This window comes from Gopherus evgoodei, chromosome 2, assembly GCF_007399415.2.
Source record: "Gopherus evgoodei ecotype Sinaloan lineage chromosome 2, rGopEvg1_v1.p, whole genome shotgun sequence".
Classification (NCBI taxonomy): Eukaryota; Metazoa; Chordata; order Testudines; family Testudinidae; genus Gopherus; species Gopherus evgoodei.
Window position 1 is genome coordinate 3,411,586 of NC_044323.1, and position 17,663 is coordinate 3,429,248.

At 55.3% G+C, this 17,663-nt stretch overlaps 1 protein-coding gene across 7 annotated transcripts in view; it reads right to left on the minus strand.

Moving 5' to 3' along the window:
* NBEAL2 (neurobeachin like 2) overlaps positions 1-17,663 on the minus strand; it is a 189,235-nt gene that overhangs the window by 37,757 nt on the left and 133,815 nt on the right. For all 7 annotated transcript variants that reach the window (XM_030549816.1, XM_030549814.1, XM_030549817.1 and 4 more), the window contains 7 exons: positions 12,264-12,844; positions 9,605-9,737; positions 7,380-7,499; positions 4,965-5,292; positions 4,096-4,178; positions 2,633-2,725; positions 159-330 (listed from right to left, as the gene is read on the minus strand). In XM_030549816.1, the coding sequence (XP_030405676.1) occupies positions 159-330; positions 2,633-2,725; positions 4,096-4,178; positions 4,965-5,292; positions 7,380-7,499; positions 9,605-9,737; positions 12,264-12,844 (1,510 nt within the window). The remainder of the gene's footprint in view (positions 1-158; positions 331-2,632; positions 2,726-4,095; positions 4,179-4,964; positions 5,293-7,379; positions 7,500-9,604; positions 9,738-12,263; positions 12,845-17,663) is intronic.

The following is a 17,663-nucleotide window of genomic DNA, read 5'->3' on the forward strand; positions in this document are numbered from 1 at the left end:
CAGGGATCAGCTCTTATGGCCAAGGCAGGGAGTGGGGCTGGCTGCCCAGGGGACAGGTAGGTACATGGCCCAGGAGAATTTGAGGGCTCCAGCAGCACATAGCGGAACTGGTCTCCCGCTGCCGCCTCTCCCAATAGCCCCGCAGATGCTGCGCTCACCTGAGGACTTGCCCAGGGGGATGAGCATCCCTTGGCGGTTCCGTGAGGATGTCAGTTCCGGCCCAACCAGGTCGTGGGTTTCCTGGCTGTCCTCCGATTCTTTTCTCTCTGCCGCCACTTGCTCCAGCAACGGGAGGAGCACCCCCATGCCGCCCACACAGTTCACCACGTCCTACAGGAGGAGAGAGAGAGACAGGGCCCTGGCTGATGCACGGAGCTTCCATCCTCGCCAGCTCACGCTCCGCCTGTGCAGAAGCACTGATGCTGCCTCTGATAGGGCAGTGCTTGGGTAAGTAACAGTGCATGCAAGACTCCAGCCAGTTACCAGCCTGAGACCCTACAGAACAAGCCTGCTCAGGCCCGGGGACTGCCTGCCCTAGGAGTCAGCAAGAGAGCCAGCCACCGCTTCCCAGAGCCAGCTGCAGGCGGTGCAGCCCAACAGCCAGCCAGAGAACAAGGGTTTAGCAGTGCAAAAAACCCATGTGTGTGTGTGTGTCTCAGCAGCTGTGCCTGACTCCTCTTCACCAACACCAGTTTAACTCTCGATTTCAGTGGAGCTACTCCTTAGCAGAAAAGAATCAAGCCCATTGAATCTAAACGGTCTGGAGTGCCGAAAGCTTAAGTTAGCACCAGGGTCATAAAATCAAATAAACTGGTATCTGCATCCTCTGGGTGACCAGTCTCAAAAACTGTTGGGCTGATTGTTGTCCTAGAGCAGTGTTAGATTAGCTGCGGTGCTGCGTTGTGTGTGCATGAGTTGCACAGCGCGACTGTGGACCATACACCGTGGGCCGTAACGTTATTGGGGGCACTCTGGACAGCACAAAACTGCCAGTGGTTTGCAATCCTGAGCCGGGAGCCTGGGATGCTGATTCAAGCCTTCCTCCAGTTTGTCAATATCTTGGTAGCGGGTTTAGAGAAGAGCAAGGAAAATGATTTGGGATCTGAAGGGGCTATAGGGTACAAACAACTACTGCTCAGCCACACTGGGTGTAAGGGGGTAATGGGGCAAGGGGAACCCTATGGGTGAGAGTGTCAGAGAGGAATTATCTAAGGGGCACGCAGGGAGAGATGCTAGGGGTGAATGGGATGGCATTAAGAAAAGTAAGATATAGGTTAAATGTCAGGAAAATCTCCGTGGCAGTGAAATATTAGACTGGAGAACAGTCTCTTAAGTCTCAGCACAGGAGATCTTTCATAGCAGACAGACCCCCACACTCTTATGCATTCTGCAGCATAGGAGCCGACTTCCTCTGTTCCTGGGGGGATGCTTGACCCCTACTCCACCCCAAGCCCCCCTGCCCCTTTCCCCAAGCCTCCACACTCGCTCTACCTCTTCCTGCCCCTGCTCCGTCTCTTCCTGCCTCCACTCCTTTCCCCTCTTCCCCCAGCACCTCCTGCATGCTGCCAAACAACCGATGGCGGCAGGCGCTGCGGGTAGGAGCGGATTGGCAGAGCTACCAGTGGGTGCTGAGCATGCACTATTTTTTCCTCCATGGGCGTTGTGAATCATAGAATATCAGGGTTGGAAGGGACCTCAGGAGGTCACCTAGTCCAACCTCCTGCTCAAAGCAGGACCAATCCCCAACTAAATCATCCCAGCGAGGGCTTTGTCAAGCCTGACCTTAAAAACCTCTAAGGAAGGAGATTCACCACCTCCCTAGGGAACCCATTCCAGTGCTTCACCACCCTCCTAGTGAAAAAGTTTTTCCAAATATCCAACTGAAACCTCCCCCACTGCAACTTGAGACCATTACTCCTTGTTCTGTCATCTGCTACCACTGAGAACAGTCTAGATCCATCCTCTTTGTATCCCCCTTTCAGGTAGTTGAAAACAGCTATCAAATCCCCCCTCAATCTTCTCTTCTGCAGACTAAACAATCCCAGTTCCCTCAGCCTCTCCTCATAAGTCATGTGCTCCAGCCCCCTAATCATTTTTGTTGCCTTCCGCTGGACTCTTTCCAGTTTTTCCACATCCTTCTTGTAGTGTGGGGCCCAAAACTGGGCACAGTACTCCAGATGAGGCCTCACCAGTGACGAATAAAGGGGAATGATTGCGTCCCTCAGTCTGCTGGCAATGCCCCTACTTATACAGCCCAAAATGCCGTTAGTCTTCTTGGCAACAGGGGAACACTGTATCCTATCCCTACCCTCCAGCGTATCTACCTCTCCTCCCAGTTTAGTGTCATCTGCAAACTTGCTGAGGGTGCAATCCACGCCATCCTCCAGAAGGGTGCTGGAGACCCATGGAGTCAGCACCTAAGTCCTGTAAGGACAGAGATGAACTGGGTGATCTAACCCATGTGACTGTCTGACAACATGACGATGCATTGATCCTAATTTAGCGCTGTAGAAAGCACCAGTTCCTGGACATCTTAGCTACCAGAGACCATGTTTCCCACTGAGTCTCAATCTTGTTGGGCCAGCACCCACCAACTCCAAGAGCCAGGGGAGAATGAGAGGCAGCACTGTACCTTGATATCCCAGTTCACTACTTTGTGTCCGGTCAGCCTCCCGTCAAAAAAATGGTTTGGAGACAGGTCCAGGCAGATGTTATTTTTACAAGCCTACAACAGTGCAAGCAAACGACAAGTCTTTAGCACATGCTATGGCCATGCCAACAGGTTCACCACACACGCTTCCTGTCCTGGCATAAGCCATCGCCCGAGACAAGGGGAGAGAAGGAGAGGAAAGGTGGCCTTGGGGTTTGGGCTGGGACTCCAGAGATCCAGCATTCTCAGCTCTGCCACAAACCTCCTGCGTAACCTTGGGCAAGTCACTTGATCTCTCCAAGCCAGTGTAAAACAGGGATACCAGCTTTGTCTGGTCTGTTTAGACTGGAAGCTCTTCAAGGCAGGGGCTGTTATCACCGAGCACACGGACAGCCGCTAGCACTAGTGAGAGCATGTCTATGGAAAGCACCAGGTACCCAGGGAATAGTTTGAATCCACAAAGCATACTAGAGAACCTAGGGCAGGGGCACCCGTCTGCCTGCGTAATCCTTGTCACCAGACGTCAGAGTGGCTGCTCCAGAGATCTAGTTAAAGGAAAGGCTTCCCAGCTGGGCAAAGCACTGCTCTGTGCGAGAGCCTGACTGATATCCCAAGCCTGGTGTCTTACTCCCCAGGCAGTTCTGGAGGAGGCAGTGCGCTCAGTTCTGGGGAGGGGACTCACGATGCTGAACGGTTCCAGCCTGTGTGTGTTGTCTTGCTAGTATATGGTGCAGCACAAACTCTGCTTCACCGACCCACGTGGGCAGTAAAAGCCAAGTCCCGCCACACAGTGGAACCCATCACCCCTTGGCCCAGAGGTGTTCACAGCCCTAGGCTGACAGCAGATCTGAATTTAAGCCAAGCCCATCATCTGCGATGGACCTATCCTCCATGAACTTATCTAGTTCCTTTTTGAACCCTGGTATAGTCTTGGCCTTCATAACATCCTCTGGCAAAGAGTTCCACAGGTTGACTGTGATGTCTCTCCATACCCAGAGGCCCCCCATGTGCGGGGCTCTTCTGAGGTGTGTGTGGTGAGGATCTGTTTTGGATGTTGTGTGTCATTCCTTTTCTACCACGACTGCAGAGCGGCACCCAGCCAGACTGAAGGATTTACTAACACCTAACGAGGAAGGTCCCAGAGCTGTTTAAAGCAATAGCCAGCCCAGGAGACTGGTAATTCCATACAGAGCAGGTCACCCCACTGCAGCATGCCCCTCACCTCTGTAACCCCATTACCCACGTACCTTTCCAGCTCCACCCACAAACTCCCACCCCCTTTGCAGAGCTGGCCAGTGCTCAATGCAGTGCTCTCTCCAAGCCCAAGGCAGCCCATCTGAGCATGGCCCAGCGAACCCCCCAGCAGCACCGGCCACGCCAATCCCTCGAGATGATGCCGGCAGGGACAGAACCGCAGAGAGCTGCCCGGGAAGGTCTCTCCTTACCTGGGGTGTGTAGTAGAGGAGCAGCTTGCTACTGAGCTCCAGGAAGTCGCCTTCCGACTTGAGCGGCGACGTAACGTTTGGTCCTGCGGACGGGCGGGAAGGGCGAACGGGGTGAGTGAACGAGCGACGGGCACCCTGTTCCCGGGCTGGTCCAGAGAGCCAAGCATGTGTTCCCCCTGGGGCTGACCCTACTGGCCAATGAGTGCAGACACCAGCACAGCTATCCCTGGTCTGATCCCCACTGGGCCCGGACCCTGTGTGAGAGCGACCTGCCCCCTTCTCCCTCCCAGCATGGGTCCCTGCCAGGGCAGCCTCCTCCCAAGCCAGGGGAGTGGTGCACTCGACACCGTGGGGCGTCACACCCTGCTAGCGCACACACTGGGGATAGGGAGCATGGGCTGGCATGGGGCCCCATCCAGGCTATGGAAATCTATCCTGCAGCAGGACCCATGTGGTTAAACACTCTGTTTGGCCCTGCGTCACAGACCGCGTTATCGGTGCTCTGGAATCACTGCGCAGCTTGGACTGTCTGTGCACCAGTGGGGTGGGGGTGGGTGCGATCCCCAGCCATGCTGCTAGGGATGGGGCAGGACAGCTCCCACAAATTCCTCAGCGTGTTCCGGACCCCGCTGGTACTCAGGGTCGCAACCTAGCCAGCAGTGGACTTGTGTCACTGCCTAGCCGTGTGTGGCCGAGGCCTCTGAGAGAGTCCTACTGCCCCTCATCCTCCTGCTTACCCCCCCGCAGCAGGAGAACAGCCTCCCGGGCCGTCCCCCGAGCTGCACGAGGGTTGTCACACCTCAGACCGGCTCACTGAGTGAGGACAGGAACTGAAGCGGGAGATTCTCCCTTTGAGATCCAGAACTTACCTGAGGAGAAAAGTGCTTTGACCTGGGTCTGCTGGAGGGCTTCGCAGAATATGGATACCGATCCCAGGTGTCCTTCGAGGGACGTAGGGGTCCCCCACTCTGTGTCCTGACTCCCTGCCGCCATCGTAGACACCTGGCCTTCTCTGGGGGGCTGAGCAGCCCCGGGAGTCCAGGAGTGCGTGGCCAGTGAGGCAGGGAAGGATTGGGAGCGGCTGAGGGAGGGGTGGGAGGGGAAGGCCAGCTCCGGCGAGTGGGAAGGCGAGGGGTACACCGTGGAGGTGGTCGTCGTCCGGTGGCCAGCGGAGCCGATGCAACAGGAGGTGAAAGACTGAAAGAGAGCGGGGGGGGGGGGGGACGATTGCACGGAACCCTGGAGAGGAGGGTAACGTGGCTCCTCCAGTGCCCCACCTCCCCAGGCCCTTTGATTTGTATTTAGACAAAGCTCGTCAGGGCAGGGGCTGTCTCTTATGTGTGTTTGCACAGCGCCTAGTGCACCGGGGCCCTGTCCTCGGTTAGGGTCTCCCAGTGCTGCCGCAACGTGAGCAGGAAGCGTCATGTTCCCCAAGACAGGTGGCTGCCATCCTCTCCTTTCTGCAGCCCCCTTTATCGAGCCCTCTTCTTCCACCCAAAGATGAGGACTAGGAACTGCCCTCCACCACTGGCCCCTGGAACGACTGGATCGGGCAGCACACGATGGGAAAGGAGGCTCCTGCGTCTCCCCTCAGCAACGAGGGGCCGCTGTCGAGCTGGAGCCTCCCAGCACTGAATGGGGATGGGCTCTCTGGGAGCTGGTCTAGGACAGAAAGGTGCCTCCTAACGTTATGGCTCAGATACCTGAATCCGAGGCAGAGGAGATGAACGAGACCTATTACTGTAGGACCCACCCAATCCATCTCCCTAGGGCCAAAGGAGGTGCCGCTGTCATGTTTTTACCTCTTCTAGTTCTCAGTCACCTAGACAACCAGCCAAGGCAGCATTTCTGTTTTTCACACACTTTGGCTGGGAGATGCCCCTTGTTTTAGACCTTGGCCCTGCCAGCTACTCCATGCAGAGGGACCCCTATGCTCACAGGAAGCCCCAGCGTCGTCCACTGATGAGCAGCCACTCATGGGGCAGAGCCTAGCTCAGTACGCTGGCTGCTCAGCGCCTCCCTCATCCTGCTCAGCGGCCTGGCTGCAGGAAGTCCTACTCCAGAGCTGCACTGATGGTCCTTGGCCCAGGAGATCCAGGGACAGTCTGGAGGCTGCTGTCGGAAGGACCCGCAGAGTGTAGAGGAAATGGCTCCTTGTGCCAACCGGTGCGCCCAAGCCTCTCTGCCCACACCCTGCGCTCTGAGCCCAGCACGGCTATCATGGCACCGCTGCTGCATTTGACACGAGGACATCCGCCTGGGGACATTCAACTACATGCTGCTGCTCAAATCCCCCATCGAGTCACACCAAGGATGCCAGAGGCTCCCCGAAGGCCATACACAGCACTCCCCACCAGCCAGGCTCTGAACTGCACTGGTTACCCAGGAAGGGGTTAAACCTGAAGCAGGGAGGAGAGCGGGCCAGTGGGGAAAGCCAGCAGCTAGCCAGATTGAGCCTCTTGGGCTCTCAGGGCTGCCAAAGTGGATCCTTTTGGGCAGGCGGCTCAGGAGACAGCGTGACCAGTTGCTCAGGGCGGATGGGCACAGCTGCACCGCTTCCCCACCTCTCCCCCAGCTGCGGGAAGAGAGGTGAGGGTGCCCAGGAAGGAGCAACCTCCTGCGCAGTTGGGATCAGGCCCTGAGGGTTTCCTTTATAACAGAGCATCAGAGGGGAGTGTTCTCTTGATGCACATCCTCCTAACACTCCTGGGCATGGTTGCTCTCCACTGGCAGAGCTCCATGGTCTGGCATCACTTCATCCAAGGTGTCCCCCACTGCCCACCTGCAGATTCTCAGGTCAGGGCCTTCAGATCGGCATGGGGCCCCATATGACATGCCTTCCCCAACCACCCCTTGATCTTTCTCTCTCACCTCCCCCCCCCCCATTGATCCTGATGGGGATAAAACTGCTCAGCCAGGTCTCAGTTCAGCCCAGCACTTACTCCAAGTTCAGCCCATGCTTCGGGGCACTGTCCTAAGCAAGGATGCTTTGCTGAATCGGGCTCAAGTAATCTTCCTCAGCCTGGGCACCCTCAAAAGCGTCAGAGCACAGCTCCTCTCCCCCACGACCTGCACCTCCTTCTCACATGTCGCTGTACGGGGGAAGGGCCAGAGGAGAAGGGAACTACAGAAGTCAGCAGTGGAAAGCCGGGGGGGCGGGGAGGGCGGCAGGACAGAGCACCATCTGTCCAGGTCACCTAGGAGGCGAGGGGCCTGGCCCAGGAGAGCAGGGAGGGGAAGGATGGGAACAAGGCAGCAGCACTCAGACGGTCCCCCTGTGTTACCTCATTGAGGGAAGGAAAGCGCAGCTGAGCCACCTGCCGCAGTTGCCCGTCTGTGTAGATGTTGACCAGGTTCTGGCCGAAGGGCCGGCGGCCGGTGACGTGGACGATGTCGATGCAGTGCTGGAGGAGAGAGCAGGGCAGGGAGGGAGTCAGCACCAGCTTCAACCCTGCTCCTTTACTGACTATACACAGCACGAGCCCAATGACGTGCAAGCTACGCTCATCCCCCCCTTCCAAACACCAGCCACTCAGGCTTCCGGATGCCCTCCTCCTAAACTCTCCCCCTGCCAGATCACCAAGGAACCAGCAGCCCCCAATCCAAGCCATCTCCTCCTGGAATTGGGGGAAGCTCAGGACTCAAGACGAGCCCAGATAACAGATCAACGGAGGTTTAGCTTCTCAAGGCTGCGGCGGACATACAGGCAGCCTCCTCTGGGTGGAAGGCACCAGCTGCGTAAGCAAGACACAGCCGTGCTGCTCCCCAGCACCATAGGGCAGGGGGTGAACCATACTGTACCCCACTGCAGCGGAACGCCAGCCAGAACCCGGCCGGTGAGCGTGATTAAGCCCCTCTGCACTCGGAAAAGCAGACCGTGATGGCTGCTGTCGGTCCAGCAGCACGGTGACAGCTCCATGCTGGGCCACTGATTCAGTAGCGACTCACGGGGAAGAGCGCCACCGACCAAATCCCCAGTGCATTGCTCAAGCAGCTAGGGGCTCACCAAAGGTCTCCCCCCGCAAACGCTGGTACGGCTCAACCCCGAGCAGCTTGCGAGAGCCTGTCAGAGACATCTCGCAGCCCAGGTGCACACAGCTGCAGTGGAGCTGCAGAACTGAACAGCCAGCGGCTCGTTCTCCAGGCAGACCTGACACTGCAGCAGTGTTTATTTCACACAGGCGTTTGCTAGCGTAGCCCACACACCTCCTGGGTGGGGTGTTCTGTCCCCTCCAGTGGCACCGAGACCACAGAGAGATTAATGAGTTTACTCTACAGCCTTAGCTAGCAGTCAGGCGGAGGCTCCTTCACTAAGCTCCCGCGGTCCCAGGTTTGACCCCGCCTGCCAACGACCGGGGTCTGTCCGCGTTACACTAGGATGTGTCTGCAGCTCTCAGAGCTTTCAGTGAAGATCCTAAGAACATAAGAATGGACATACCGGGCCCAACTAATAGTCCCTCAAGTCCAGTATCCCATCCCAGAGCTTCAGGGGGAGCGTACAGAACAGGGCAATTTTGGTGAAATCCATCCCTGCCTTCCCCTCCCAGCTTCTGGCAGTCAGAGGTTTAGGGTCACCCAGAGCACGTTCTGCGTCCCTGACCAGCTTGGCCATTGGTGGACCCTATTCTCCGTGAATTTCTCCAGTTCTGTGGTGAACCCAGTTATGCACCTTCCCCTGTGTGACCTTCAGCAAGTTACTTCACCTCCAAGCCTTATCATCTCCTTGTACAGAGGGGAAACCAAGTCTGATTTACTGCCTTGAGTGAGGCACCGAAGAAACCCTGGACTACTGCTTCATGAACTGCATGTTCCTGTTCTGCTGTCTCTCTCCACCTACGGACACCAGCCTGAGATATGGCCCGGTGGAGGGGGTACCAGCCCTGCCAAGGATCTCCTGGGTGGCCTTGGGTCAGTCACGTGCCCTCTGCTTCCCCTGCCACCCGGCGGCTGTTTGAGCTGTAAGCTCTTTGTCTCTCAGTCCATGCATACGCAGAGCTTAGCTCAATTGGGCCCTGATCTCCACTGGGATTGTTAAGCATGACCCTAGCAATTTGCATCCTGACCATCAGGTTGTCTTCACATCAGGTGCCGCACCCACATTTAAACAGGCTGGCCTCAATCTTTTGGGGGAGGGGAAGGGGATCCCCCCATGACGAAAGAGCTCAGAGGAAACCCGTTGCTGTAACTGCAGAGCAGAGGGTCACTGCGTGACACCAACAGCCTATAGGTTCGGAACAGATTCAAGAAACGCCAGGGCACATGGGCAAAGGGCAGAATTCTCTGGCACCTCCGGTAAAGCCATTGCTGGGGCTAGTTTTAAAGTAGGCCGGACGATACCAGTCCGATAGACCCAAGTCACATTTCAGGGTCTATGCTGACCCCACCCTGCCCTGCGGCCAAGTGAATTCAAGATTGCCACAAGCAGTGACTCGCTCATCAGGTAAGGCCAATGGAAGGGCATGGGTTGGCTGGAACAGAAGGCATTGGAACGAAAGAGGACCCTACTCACCCATGCAGAATCGTTGAAGGTGAGTTCTGGGAGTGCCACTGTCATATACTCCTTCTTGGTGCACACCGCCACCACCAGCATCCCGTTGGCCGTGAAGAACGCCTCGAAGCCGGTGCCGCTGGCCGTGAAAAAGCTGCAGGGAGAAGTCACAAAGAGGAGGGAGACCGGTGACTTGGGGGTTAGGAGCTGGCTTGAGTCCCCTGAGGCCGGTGGAAGGGACCGGTTGCAGGAGGCGTGTGAATGAACACGCTGCTGGAAGTAAAAGTCTGGAGAAGGACAGTCAAACCAGCAAAGAGGAAGGTTGCAGGCAGCTTGGGGTAGGAGGGTCAAGTGAATCACTGGAGGATGAAAAATCATAGACAGATGAGGATGATTGGAAGCAGACGCTGAGCTCACAGCAAAGCGAAGATGATTGAGACCCAGAACAGGAAGGGAGGGAGAAAGACACCAGATGGGATTCTTAATATTCTCCTCGAGGAAAGCTACCTGCCGTGTTCAGAAAGGGATTTAAAGAAGGGAGTTCTCCCAGCACTGGATGCAGGGGGAGTGACCGAGACCCACTGGGTGCTTTGCGAAAAGCTGACAAGCATTGGTGGCAGGTGGCCCTGCTCTGGGGAGGCTAGCTCACCGCTCCATCCACACCCACGTCCTCCCTATGGCCACCACCCCCTACTCCCCCACAGCCGGAGCCACAAGACCCCCACCTGCTCCCCAGCTGTAGGAGCCCACTCCCGCCCAGAGGAGCCCCAGGCTGGCAGGAGCTGCCCCATGCCTCCCCTTCCCAGACCAAACCCACCCTGGGAAAAGTGTCTGTTAGAAGAAGCTTTTGATATGCCCCATGCAGGTTCTTCGGCAGCTGAGGTGGTGGTACATGCCTCAGCCACCACAGAACCCACATGGGCCACAATAAAGCAAAATCTTTACCACCAAAACCTGCAACCAGAGGTCCCGTGGCCGAGCCTCCCCTGCCTATTATACCCACCACCCATGCTGATGAGTACTCAAGGGCAAGTTTCTATGCCCAAGTGGGGTTTTACTTCACCCTGGGCTCTGAGAGTCAAGCTGGGTTCTTCTTGTCCCATGCACCACCCCCAGTAATAAGGATCCAAGTTACAGATGTGACCCTGTGGTCTTCAGATTCTGCCCAAAGCTGCACCATGCACCTCCTGTCAACGCTTGAGCTGCATAGGTGTGACAGACCTGAGTTTAGCTTGGCTGGAGCTTAGCTATCAATTCTGCTCGAAGTATTTACCTCGCCTCCATCACACTAGTTTGTGAGCATCTCACAGAACCATATCTATCCTCACAACCACCTGAGAGGCAGGAGAGCTGGGGAACCAAGGCTCAGAGAGGCTAAGTGACATGCCCAAGGTCATACAGGAAGTCTGTGGCAGAGCAAGGTCTCAAACCCGGGTTTCTTGAGTTCCAGACTAGCACCCTAACCACCGTACCATCCTTCCCCTCTTGCAACATTCTGCTAACGTTTATGTCAGGGTAGACTCCAGCTCTTTCTCCCAGAGCAGTGTGGGCATTGCAGGTATTTAATGTCATTGCTAACGTGAGTGATGAATGCACAAGAGGTAACAGGAACTCTTACTGCTGTGACAGGCAATCTCCTGAAAGACCCTTGAAAACACAGTACGAAGCGTATGTATTACTGTGGGCTGGCACTGGATGCAACTTCTTTATGGGGGGAGGTGGGACAAAGATTGCAACCCCATGAAGTATCTTCAGCATCCATTGTTTTAAATGAACAGTTCTGTTTGATGGCATTGTTCTACTCTAGGGCGGGGAGGACTGCCACAGCCCCTCCAAGCAATGGGCGGGGGGGGAGGGGTAACGAAGGCAAATCAGCCGGGTTGTACCCTCCCCCCAATCCCTCCAAAGAAAGAGCAACTTCTGGGGAAGCTTGCATATACTGGGTCAAACTAGATTCTCCAGAGACCAGCAGACAAAGGCAGGACTTTTGGTAAAGTGACTCTGGGACGGCTTTCTGATCCAACAAACAGGCAGGACTTTGTCCAAGAGAGGAAGGCGGAGGGCAATCCGTCCTGGGAAGGGTTGGAAGGTCCTGAGTCCATAAGGCTGATAGGTGACCGCTGGTAAGCTTAGCTTGTGTTGGGGGGTGGTTCTGGATTGTTTTCCTTGTAATGCTTTCACTTCAAGAATAAGTGTTCTTGCTGGGAATGTACAGGCGCTGGCAATACACTGTTTATAGCCTGTTCAGGGATATCCCAGTGTAGGCAGGGAACTGTGCAGCCTGGAAAACCCCTGCTCAGGAGGGAGGAAGACATGGGTCTCTACCAACCCCGGTGATGGCTGAGGAGCTGGGCGCCTAGAAAGGGTACTCTTGCTAGACCATGAGAGGAAATACTGGTGCAATTGTCCTGATCTGCTACAGTAGCCACTTGTCAACACAAATTGTCGTTACTGAGGCGAGATCCTACAATAAAGGAACTCAGCACTTCCACAAAGCATACCATAGTAATGACTCAGTTGCCTAAATAATTTCAACTAGTCAAATAAAGCTGTGAGGCAACAGCCTTCAGTTCTTAAAGCTGTGTTTGTTGGCTGGCTGCTTTACAAACTCCAGGGACCGAAAAGGAAAGGAAGGAAAGGAGGCAGGTGGACACACCCCACTCCCCTCCACAAGCCCTACCTGTATAGCTGTTTCCGCTTCAGTCTCGGAGGCAGATCTGGCAAGCCTTCGGGCTCCTCGTTCAGACAGACCCAGGCGTGGAAGGCAAAGCCGCTCCCAGGCCATTTCTGGATTGCCGGCACCATAATTCCGGCCATACTTGGCGTCAGGTCGAAGTACTGCAGCGCCCTCTCGGACCGGTCCTTCCTCGCCATGCCAGAGAGTGCCCGGATGACCAGCATGGTGTAAGGGTGGGGCCCCTTGCCAGGCTCAGTCCAGAGCAGCCTGATGAGCTGGCGGAGCTCCCCCGGCCGGATGGAGAGGCTGCCCAGCACCTGCAGAAGGTAGATGAGGTTTTCGGAGCACTTCCGGTCCAGCTCCTGCTCAGAGCCCAGAGTGTCCAGGAGGCAGCTGACCATCCCTGCCTTGACGCAGGTCACGCGGCTGGGCAGGGAGGCGTCGCAGACCCTCTTCAGCCAGTCGGACAGGAACACCTGCAGGTCCCACGACTTCAGCTCGGGGAGCCACGCGATGAGCATCAGCAGCGGCTGCTCGTTGCGGATGAGTCGGACGGGGAAGGCACTGTGGTCGCCTTCTACTGCCTGGTGAGACAGAAGCCACAGGGTGACGTCCCTCGGCCCAAGGGCGCACCAGCCACCTCCCCGCTGCCCTCCAATGGGGTCAGCGCCCAGCCTGCTCTGCGCTCAGCCCACGGATGGGCCACTGGTGTCAGTGGTACTTGTGCTGCCGCAATGCATCATGGGGCATTCCAAATCACAGAGAACGCCATCCCACCATGCACAGCAGCATCCGTAGACTAGCGTCTCTGTATACTGGGAGCGCACAAGCTAAAGGGAAGGACGTGTGACCACACTCCCCCCACGTATCTCCCCTTCCCAGTGACCCGCCCTCCAGCCCAGGGCTGCAGCGCTCTCCCTGTCCTATGTTACCTGCGGTGGGAACAGGGGGGCTCTCGGTCCTCCTTTCCCTGCGCCTCCCCTGTGCACATTCGCAGGATGGAGCCGCTTCTGCGTCCCAGACAGGCTCCCTCAGGCAGAAGCGGCTCCATCCCACTCCCCACCCAGCTGCCAGGGAGAGGAAGACAGAGCTCCTCTCCCTCCCTGCCCCTGGCATGCCAATCTAGGGGGGCACTTGACCCACTCATACTCCCCCATGCGTCGCCTCTGGCAGTGTCTATGCATGACTCCACACAGACTGGCAGACGGATCACACCAAGGCTCAGCTGACCAGGGTGGGGTGGGGAGGGGAGATGAGAGGAGCATACGAAAGGGGCCCGGGCCAGAGGAGGAGAGGGGTGTGAGGCTCCCACCAGGCCTAGCTCATCACGAGCTGTGGAAATAGCACCTTGCAATCCCAGACACCTGAGCTGCTCCGCCCACAGGACGCACGTCACTGACGTACAGAGTGAGGTTTGCCCCGATCTGGAGGCTGGGCCACTGATAGAGGCTTATGAGCTAGCTACTGCTGCCCTGATCCTGGCAGGCTGGCTCAGGCATTAAAAGGCACGAGAGTTTAGATCCAGAGGCCCTGGGTTCAGTCCCTGCACCCGAGCCAACCAGGGGCATATCTGCACTGTAGACGGAATTTGATTACGGATGAATTCCCCCTCCCACCCACTCTGTGCAGAAATATTTTATCAGCTGTTAGGATATAGACATTCGGGCCTGTCTGCAAAGGCCTATACTTTAAGAATTTAGGTGTATTCTTATCACTTATTTAGTTATAGAGATATAAAAGAAAGAATCAAAATCACTCTCTGTATGTGTAAGGGCCTTCTCTTACTGTGACAGTCTGAGGCCTGGTTCTCAGGCTAAGGCCTTCGGCTAAGCAGCAGACGCAGCCATACACTGGGAAGTGTCTGGTCACATCCTCACATTCCAAACTAGTCACACTGAAATAAGGTGCTATTGGGCTGTTAGGAATACAATCCCCTCCTGATATTCCTATCACCTCCAGAGAAAGTGAAGAGCCTAGAAGATGTAAAAGGAAACTTAGTTTGACAGCATCCTCTCTGGCAAGAACTCACTTATCAATAGCTGGGATGTAAAACCCTCATTTCTGCATTGTTCTGTCACTGTAGTCTCCAATTCTCCATTGTTTGTCTGTATAATCTCTCTTTGGTTCTGTGATTGTTTGTTTCTGCTGTGTAATTAATTTTGTTGAGTGTAAACCAATGAAGGTGATGGGATATAATTGGCTAAATAATCATGTTACAATATGTTAGGATTGCTTAAATTTCAGTAAAATGATTGGTTAAGGTATAGCTGAGCAGAACTCAAGTTTTACTATATAGTCTCCAGTCAATTAGGAAGTAAGGGGGGAATGGGAGTGGGGGAATTGGGATCATGTTTTGCTAAGGGGGGAATGGGAACAGGGAATGGCAGCAGGGATGGCTCTGTGGTGTCAGAGCTGGGAAGGGGGATACTGAGGAAGGAAATTGGAATCTGGCTTGCTGGAAATTCACCCCAATAAACATCAAATGGTTTGTGCCTTTGGACTTCAGGTATTGTTGCTCTCTGTTCATGTGAGAAGGACCAGAGAGGTGAGAGCGTGAAGGAATAAGGCCCCTAAACGTCAGCCAATTAAGACTTCTGGACAAGACAGCACCTAGACATGCAGCCCGGGTGCCAGGCAAAGGAGCTGACGCCCCCAGAGTCCATCTGCAGCCTCTCCCCAGGTCAGTAAGAAGATCTGATCCAGAGCCAGGCTGTAAGCATGTATCTGTGCATGTAAGGGTGAGACACAAATCAGCCTCCTCTAGAAATGACATCGCTCAGACGACAGGACCGAGGGACTGCGAATGCCCCAGAACTGCACCTCTGGAGTCCTGAAGACATGGAAAAGGCTCTGCTGCTTGGCAGCTATGTCCATTTCTTTATTATTCGCATGGCAATAGCACCAGGGCCCCAATCCTGGATCGGGGCCCCCGCCCAAACCTCTTCACTGCTGCACTCATGGTTTGCATGTGGAACGCTCTCAACGGCTCCCTGGCTGTCCTTTCCCATCAGACCCAGATCCTTATTAACGTCACCCTTCATGCCCCATCCCCCCAGTGCCACAGCCTCCCCGGCGTGCTTTAATTAGTCTGTTCCCAGCGCTGTGACGAAGCAGCTGCTTTTGAGGAAGCCAAGCGCTGCGGATGATGGTATCACTTGAATGGACGTCAGAACTGCAGCTGAGGCCTCCCATAACTTGCAAATGGAGAAATAACCTTTCACGTTTCTAACACGAGAACTCTGCTGCCTTATCATTGTCAAGGCATCTCCCCCCAGCAAGGCTTTCTTCCTGCCCTTTGTATCGCCAACTGTCTTCAGCTGACAATTAAGGGAAGTGGCTCATTCTGTGAGCTCCCCCTCCTCTGGGACCTAGAGTAATTGGGTCTCTTCTGCGGAAGGCTGAGAAATCTTGACCCCGCTCTCTAGAGGGAAAGCCAAAAGGCTATGCCTGCCACGCTGCACCCAGAGACAAACACGGACCCCTCATTCGTATTCCTTTGATTGTATTGGTGCCCTTTGCTCATGTCTAGGGCCCTACCAAATTCACAGTCCATTTTTTACGGTCATAGGATTTTAAAAATCAAATTTCTTGATTTCAACTATTTAAATCTGAAATGTCACGGTGTTGTAATTGTAGTGTCTGACCCAAAAAGGAGTTGCGGGGCGGGGTTGCAAAGTTATTGGTGTTGCGGAATCGCGGTACTGTTACCCTTACTTCTGCGCTGCTGCTGGCGGTGGCGCTGCCTTCCGAGCTGGGCAGCTGGAGAGCAGCAGCTGCTGGCTGAGGGCCCAGCTCTGAAGGCAGAGCCAATGCCAGCAGCAGTGCAGAAGTAAGGACAGCAGGGTATGGTATTGCTACCCTTACTTCTGCACTGCTGCCTTCAGAGCTGGGCCCTCAGTCAGCAGCCGCCACCCTCCTGCTGCTCAACTCTGAGGCAGCAGCGCAGAAGGATGGCATGATATGGTACTGTCATGCTTGCTTTTACACTGCTGCTGGCAGGGCGCTGCCTTCAGAGCTGGATGCCTGGCCAACATCTGCCTCTCTTAGGGTGACCAGATGTCCTGATTTTATAGGGACAGTCCCGATTTTTGGGTCTTTTCCTTATATAGACTCCTATTACCCCCTGTCCCAATTTTCACCCTAGCCTCTCTCCAGCCATCCAGCTCTGAAGGCAGCGCAGAAGTAAGGGTGGCAATACCGCAACCCCCTAAAATAACCTTGCGACTCCCCTGCAACTCCCTTTTGGGTCAGGACCCCCACTTTGAGAAGCACTGGACTCCCCCATTAAATCTGTACAGTACAGGGAAAAAGCACACAAAAGACCGGATTTCATGGTCTGTGATGGGTTTTTCATGGCTGTGAATTTGGTAAGGCCCTACTCATGCTGCAGGGAGCAATACCATCTCACGGACATGGCTCGGGGCTAGGAGACAGGAGATGGGCTCTATTCCCAAGTCTTACAGATGTGCTGTGCCATCTTGGGGCAGCTCCAGGTCCATTAATGGGTATAACTATTCTTAGCTATCTTTGACCTCTACTTGTCTGACGCTGAAGCATGACGACTCTGCAGCTGGCCGGATCGTTTCCAGCTCGGGCAGACACATGCACACGTAGCTTTTGTTCAGCTCGCGGGCTAACAGCATGAGCGTCGCTGCGGCAGCGTGGGTGGCAGGATACGTATCTAGGATCCCAGGCAGGATCTTGCTAGGGGCAGCTAGCCCAACCCGCCAGGACTACACTTCTGTATTTAGTGCACTAGCTTGCAGAAAGCTAGCTGGGTACGTCCGTCTGAGATGGATCTCACACCTGCAGTTCAAACGTAGCCATACTCTCTGGCAGAGTCCGGCCCAGGGCCTGCGAACACATCTAAACCCGCTCAGAGAAGAGCTCCCAGGCACACGGGCATGATTTCTGTCCTACACCGCCTTGGCTCCAGGGCACGCTGGAAATGAGGGAGCTGCCTAATTCAATGGAACTTGGGCACAGGGCTCCCTGCATTTGTGGTTTTAAAACCGGGCCCATGGCATTCACGGGAAAGAGCTTTTCCACGTGGCGATCCAGACCGAGGATTCCTGACGCACTGCACAATGGTGTGTTTGTTGTGAGTTTCACTCTCTATCGTGCCCTTGATCTTCAGTGCGAGGACACAGCTGCAGTTACTCACCCAGATGGTTTAGCGCACAAGGCAGGGATGGAGGGTGGTATTGGCACGGGTACAAAACAAACCACAGGTCAGCAAATATGGCATTGCCCTCGCATGGGTCCAATTCCCACCTGGCTCCAAGGCGGGGGGGGGGGGGGGGAGCTTGCATAGGACAGGCTATAAAAGGTCAGGACCATGGAATCACCACCACTGTACTGGGAGTGAAGAGGGACCAGCAAAGGACCACGCTCAGTAAGGAA